This window comes from Rhea americana, unplaced genomic scaffold (genome assembly GCF_003343005.1).
Source record: "Rhea americana isolate MKP2758 unplaced genomic scaffold, rheAme1 scaffold_798, whole genome shotgun sequence".
NCBI lineage: Eukaryota > Metazoa > Chordata > Aves > Rheiformes > Rheidae > Rhea > Rhea americana.
Genome location: NW_028186976.1, coordinates 13309 through 19697, shown reverse-complemented (window position 1 = coordinate 19697; position 6389 = coordinate 13309). Strand labels below are relative to the sequence as shown.

Sequence of the window (6389 nt, the reverse complement as noted above, 5' to 3'; positions counted from 1 at the left end):
CGTCTCCCCACGCGAGGCTGTGTGCCCCGTGGGGCAGGCCCCTGCCTTACACATACCCCTGGACACCATCACGTCTCACTGTGGGGCAGACCCTTGCCCCTCATGTCTCCCTGGACATGGCCGCGTCCTGCTGTGGGGCAGGCCCCTGCCCTGCACGTTTCCCTGGACACGGCCGCGTCCTGCCGTGGGGCAGGCCCCTGCCCCATACCTCCCCCGTCGCTGCCACGACCCGCCGTGGGGCGGGCCGTGCCGCGGTGTCGCCCTCGTTCCGCGGGGCGCCCGGTGCCGGCTGCCGCGGGGCCGCGGCGCTGAGGGCGGTCGGCGTTTGCGGCGCAGGGCGCCGGCGAGCCGCCGGGATGTACGCCGTGTACAAGCAGGCCCACCCGCCCACCGGCCTCGAGTTCTCCATGTACTGCAACTTCTTCTCCAACGCCGAGCGCAACCTGGTCGTGGCCGGCACCTCCCAGCTCTACGTGTACAGGCTCAACCACGACTCCGAGGTACCCCGGCCCCTCGCCGCCGCCGCCCCCTCGGCTGCTGCTGTAGTCCCCGGGGTGAGGGCGATCTGCAGGCGGTTGCTGATCCGCTTCGCAGGCGGCCAGTTTGCTCTTAAACCAGTTTACGCGTCTCCCGCGCCGGTGTCGGACGTGGCCCGGGACGCGCAGCCGCGGGAGGGCTGCTCGGGCGGCAGCAGCGCGGGGACGCGGGCGCCTGCGGGGCTGATGCTCTTCTCCTTTCCCTCTCCAGACCGCGACCAAAGGAGACAGGAACACGGGTAGGTGGAGCGTGGAGCTGCGGGATCTCTGCCGCTGGCGGCGAGGAGACGCGTGTCGGGGGTGAACCCCGGGGGGGAAGGCGCTTCCCCGGCTCGGCTTGGCCACGCGGGACGTGGAGCTGCGCCCGGCCCCTCGGGGGCCCCTCCTTCCCCGTGGAGCCGTTTTGAGAGGGACGGAGGGCGACAGCGGCGGGCAGGGAGCTCTGCGGCAGTTCCCGCCCCACGGCTGAGGGGATCGCGCTGCTCGGGGCGGGGGGTGGACGGCCGGGGGAGGCGGTGGGTGCGGCGCGGCCTCGCCGCTCCCCGCTTGCCCACGCGCTGCGGTCTGGCCCCCTGCAGAAGGCAAAGGCCACAAGGAGAAGCTGGAGCTGGTCGCCTCCTTCGCCTTCTTCGGCAACGTCATGTCCATGGCTAGCGTGCAGCTGGCAGGAGCCAAGAGGGACGCGCTGCTGCTCAGCTTCAAGGACGCCAAGGTGCCCGCGGGGGAAAGGCAGGGCCGGCTCTGGGYGCAGAGCGCAGGGCTGCCGGGGGGCTGCAGGGGCCCGGGGCTGGGGAGCCCTGTCCGTGTAACCACCCCCCCCTCGCAGCTCTCCGTGGTGGAGTACGACCCCGGCACCCACGACCTGAAAACGCTCTCGCTGCACTACTTCGAAGAGCCGGAGCTGAGGGTGAGTCCTCGCGCGACGCCTCGGCGGCCGCCGCGCAGCGTGTTCCCTGGGCGGGAAAGCGGCCAAGCCCGGCACGTGGCGCGGCGCTCGGCCGCCCCGTGGGTCCGCGTGGGAGGAGCCCCGGTGCTCCGTGGGGCTCTGGGCCCGGCGTCTCAGCGCTCGCCTGTGCTTGCAGGACGGCTTCGTGCAGAACGTGCACATCCCCAAGGTGCGGGTGGACCCGGACGGGCGCTGCGCCGTCATGCTCATCTACGGCACGCGGCTGGTGGTGCTGCCTTTCCGGCGGGACACGCTCACGGACGAGCACGAGGGCGTCATGGGAGAGGGGTAGGTGCCTACGGCCCTGTCCAGGCTGCGCTCTAGGACAGCCGGCCAGCTCCCAGGACTGGCCCTGGTGCCTCTAACTCCCCCAAGTCGCTCCGTGACCTGTCTCCAACCGTTGTGGGAGCTGTGCGTATGGGGGGCCRGGGTGGTGGGACTCTGAGGGGCTCAGGCGCTGCTGGGGTCCTGGGYCGGTGGCACTGCTGCCCCCAGTGGAGCCCCCGTCTCTCCTCTGAGCCCTTTTCMTTGCTCTGTGCAGGCAGAAGTCAAGTTTCCTGCCGAGCTACATCATCGACGTGCGGGAGCTGGACGAGAAGCTGCTCAACATCATCGACATGCAGTTCCTGTAYGGCTACTACGAGCCCACGCTCCTCATTCTCTTCGAGCCCAACCAGACCTGGCCCGGGTAAGACCCCTCCACGGGGGCGGTTGGTTGTTCGTGGTCRGGGAGGTGTCCAGGGACAAGAGCTGGTTCTCAGGAGCGCTGTGGCAGGCTGCGTCTCTCTCCCCCGTGCGCAGGCGGGTGGCCGTGCGCCAGGACACCTGCAGCATCGTGGCCATCTCTCTGAACATCATGCAGAAGGTGCACCCCGTCATCTGGTCCCTCAGCAACCTGCCCTTTGACTGCACGCAGGCGCTGGCTGTCCCCAAGCCCATCGGTGAGAGGAGGCCCTGCGGGGCCCGCCCGGCGCCCTCGAGGGCTGGCACCGAACGGCGCAGCGTGTTTGCGCCACGCGTCTCGCGTTGACGCGGCGCCCAGCGCCGTTACAGTCCTGCCGGCCTCTCTCTCCAGGCGGCGTGGTGATCTTTGCCGTTAACTCCCTGCTGTACCTGAACCAGAGCGTCCCGCCGTACGGGGTGTCTCTCAACAGCCTCACCAACGGGACCACCGTCTTCCCCCTGCGTAAGCCAAGGACCTTCGTCCTCCTCGCCCGCTCGCTTGCTCGCTTGCTGCCCGGCCTGGCTTGGCCYGCCAAGAACGCCTGCGAGGGGTGGGAGGAGCGGCTCTGGCCTTCCTTGTCCAGGCTCCTGCAGGTGTCCCGCTCCTCGCAGCRGCCGTGCGGGGGCTGTGGGCAGCCCTGGCGCACCAGCGTGCACCGWGCCCCGGTGTGTGGGGCTCGGACGCAGCCGGCTGGGCGCTGGGGGGAGGAGGCAGGTGGAGGACACGTTGGTTGCACGCGGTTGGCAGCGGCCCGTCCGCRGGCTGGGCAGAGAGCGGTGGCACGCGGGTGCGACCCACGTGCGTGCGCTGGTGGCAGTGGTGGTCGCAAGGACAGGAGGCGACCCGGTTCCTGTGCCACTGGGGCAGCCCTCTGGCCGTGACCCACACAGCTCGGCCCAGCCTGCGCCGCGCGTGCCCGGGCCGTGCTCAGCTCGCTGCTCTCTCTGCAGGCGTTCAGGATGGAGTGAAGGTCACACTGGACTGCGCTCAGGCCACCTTCATCTCCTATGACAAGATGGTGATCTCGCTGAAAGGAGGGGAGATGTAAGTCCTGCTCCAGCCCCAGGACAGCCCAGGGAGGGCCCAGCCCGACTCTCATGTCTGTGCCAGTCCCGGGGCACCGGCGACTGTCGCTCTAGCCCGTTCCTGCTGGTGTACCGAGGAGAAACATGGCCTGCGGGGCTGGGCRTGAAGCACAGCTCCCTCGGCCCGTGCCCTGCTCTGGCAGCCGCTGCCCGGGGGTGGCTGTGACCCAGGTGTGCCGCACGGCTTTCCKGGGAGAGGCTTGTGTAGCAGTCCCAGGGCATCGCGGTCAGCCTTAGGAYGAAGCTGTCGCAGCTCGGGAAGGGGCTGGTGGGCCTGGGCCTGGGCCTGCCACGACTTTCCATGCTCTCCTCCATCCCTACCACGCCTGGCCTGCAGTCTTGCCCCCTTGCTGTGCTCTGGGGAGGCTGGCAGGGAGTGTGGGGCAGAGAGTGCCTGTCCCGACCCCGAATGTGCTGTCAGCTCTGCCCCCAGCTCGTCACAGGCGATGGTGTGCCTTGGTCATCGTGCCCCAGGCAACCACYGGGCGAGTCAGGCGGCCTTGGGAGAGGCTTCTGCCTTCACTCCTGTCCCCTCTCTCCTTAGATACGTCCTGACCCTGATAACGGACGGCATGAGGAGCGTCCGCTCTTTCCACTTCGACAAGGCAGCCGCCAGCGTTCTCACTACCTGCGTAAGCCTTGGGCGCTTGGGCGSAGCCCGTGGCTGTCGGGAGGGGTTTTCTGTGGAGGTGGGGTTCCCTTTCCGTGGAGGTGGGGTTCCCATCCCTGTGCAGCAGCGGTGGGTCTGCTGGTAGCGCCGGGTTCACGTGGGTCGGCTTGGCCCGTGGGTGCTGCCAAGGCAACGTGCATAGCGAGAGGCGGTTTCTGTGGGTCGCSGCCCCTGGGAAGGTCTCCCTGCAGGGCTCGTTGCTTCCCTCGGCTGCACAAGCRTCTCTGGTTGGCGTGTTTTCTGAGGGGCTCCTGGGCTGGGGACGCTGAGTCCCGCCGAGCCGGAGGTTGTGCTGGTGCCGAGGGCGTGAAGGTGCTTCTCCCGTGTAGACTCCCCTGCCTTTCGCAGATGGTCACGATGGAGCCAGGATACCTGTTCCTTGGCTCCCGTCTGGGGAACTCSCTGCTCCTCAAGTACACGGAGAAGCTGCAGGAGGAGACGCCAGTGAACGTTGTCAAGGACACATCTGACAAGCAAGTAAGGGCACGGTGGGCTGTGGCGAGCCCTTTCTGAGGGGCTCCGTGCCCCGTCCGAGGGGTGGACGGGCTCCGAGCTCATCCCTGAGGCTGCCGCTGCATTTTCTCCACGTCACTGGGGACCAGGGCAGCCTGGTGCCTGGGGAGAGGAAAGAGGATGGTACCTCGGTGATCCCTCCTGCCGGCCCCTCTGGGGTGGGGGAYGTTTCACCTGGCTCCCTGTGGGGCTGGGAACGAGGCGGTGGGAGGGTGAGGGGTGTTCAGAGCTGTGGCTCCCAGCCCAGGACGTGCGGCCSCGGGGCAGGCGAGGAGGCTCTTCACCCGTGCTCGCTGCTCCCCCCCGAGCCCCTCTGAGCCGCGGAGGGCTGCCGTGGCCCAGGCACAGGGATCACTGCGAGGGGAGTGGCTCTGGGGACTGCGGATCAGCACGGCAGTTCAGTTCAGGGGGAACCCTCCACTCCTGGCTGTCTTGTCCTCACAGGAGGAGCCCCCGATGAAGAAGAAGCGGTCGGAGTCCTCAGGGAACTGGGCTGGTAGGTGGCACTGCCAGGCCTGGCATGCTGGCACAGGGCATTAAATGCTCCCCGTGGGGGCAGTGGCAGTAGAAACGAGGCGTTTGCAGGAGGCGTGGGAGGGCTCGAGGCCGTGTCCCAGCTGCTGGATGCCGGCCCTGCAGTGGGGACACCGGTGGGGGGGGACGTGGGACGCCTCGGCCTGGCTTGGTTGGCTCCAGACGGCTCTGGGGACGCGGCAGTGTCCTGCCCCGCTCTCATTCGGGCTCCCTGTGACTCCTCCGAGGAGGAAAGTCGGCGCCGCAGGACGAGGTGGACGAGATCGAGGTGTACGGCAGCGAGGCCCAGTCGGGCACCCAGCTYGCCACTTACTCCTTCGAGGTGGGTSTGCCCGCCCGGGCCCCGCGGGCGCTGGCGTTGCCCGCAGAGCTGGCCGAGCCCCCGGCAGGGCCGCGCGGGCCGGAGGGGCCTGGGCCCTGCCTCTGGCCGCGTCGCTCCCGTGGGTCTGCTCCGTGTCCCCCTGCCCTGCCCTGCCCTGCCCTGCCCTCGGCGAGGGAGCGCCTGGCTCGTGACCTTCCCTGCGCAGGAGCTCAGCCTAAAGCCCCGTGCTTGGCTCGTGCCTGGGCCTCCCTTCCCCGGTGCTCACCACCTCCGCTGCGCCCTCCTCCCGTCTCCGCAGCGGCGCCGGCTGCCCGCAGCGCCCCTGCGGCCGGCAGCTCAGCCGCGCAGAGCGTCCCCGTCCCCTCTCTTGCAGGTGTGCGACAGCATCCTGAACATCGGCCCTTGTGCCAACGCCGCCATGGGGGAGCCCGCGTTCCTCTCGGAGGAGGTGCGTGCGGCGCAGCCTGCTGCGGGCCTGGCCCTGCCACCCATGCCCCAGCACGACCGGGCTCCAGCGCCCGGCAGCTCTCCCGGCAGCAAAAGCTGCTGAGGGTGCTGCCGCGGGCTTGGGCGCCCGCCCTGAGCTGGCAGTTCCCTGCCCGGCCCGGCCAGCCCTGCCGTTTTCTCCCCTCCCCGGTGTCCCGTGGGACCAGGTGGCTCCTGAGCCCTGGCTTTCTTCACCTGCTCCCGGGGGCCCTGGGCACAGGGAGCCTGGAGCAGGCAGGGAGCAGGGCTCTGTGCGGCCTGGCCCGGCGCTGGGGGCACCTGGGCCTCTCCCGTGACAGCCGCTGCTTGTCCTCACCCCAGTTTCAGAACAGCCCGGAGCCAGACCTGGAGATCGTGCTTTGCTCCGGGTACGGGAAGAACGGAGCCCTCTCCGTGCTGCAGGTGAGGCGGCGCCGGCACTGCGGGGGCGGAACGGTCCGTGGCACAAGCAGCGTGTGCGGAGGCTGCCATGCACACTGGGGGAACACCTGGGGGCCCCACGCTCTCCCCACGCGCCGTGCAGAGGCCTTCCCCACGCAGCGCGTGCCCCACGCTCTCCCCACGCGCCGTGCA

At 69.6% G+C, this 6389-nt stretch overlaps 1 protein-coding gene across 2 annotated transcripts in view; it reads left to right on the top strand.

Moving 5' to 3' along the window:
- The window catches only part of CPSF1 (cleavage and polyadenylation specific factor 1), a 16749-nt gene that overhangs the window by 696 nt on the left and 9664 nt on the right, over positions 1-6389 (top strand). Inside the window, exons 2-16 of one of the 2 annotated variants that reach the window (XM_085322671.1) lie at positions 337-500; positions 748-775; positions 1115-1248; positions 1363-1443; positions 1619-1770; positions 2024-2170; positions 2284-2423; positions 2558-2668; positions 3157-3250; positions 3836-3923; positions 4310-4438; positions 4919-4970; positions 5236-5330; positions 5704-5778; positions 6138-6218. In XM_085322671.1, coding sequence (XP_085178797.1) covers positions 357-500; positions 748-775; positions 1115-1248; positions 1363-1443; positions 1619-1770; positions 2024-2170; positions 2284-2423; positions 2558-2668; positions 3157-3250; positions 3836-3923; positions 4310-4438; positions 4919-4970; positions 5236-5330; positions 5704-5778; positions 6138-6218 — 1551 coding nt within the window. In that variant the 5' untranslated portion in view covers positions 337-356. Of the gene's footprint in view, positions 1-336; positions 555-747; positions 776-1114; positions 1249-1362; positions 1444-1618; positions 1771-2023; positions 2171-2283; positions 2424-2557; positions 2669-3156; positions 3251-3835; positions 3924-4309; positions 4439-4918; positions 4971-5235; positions 5331-5703; positions 5779-6137; positions 6219-6389 lie in introns of both variants that reach the window. The other variant, XM_085322670.1, reaches the window with a different exon arrangement.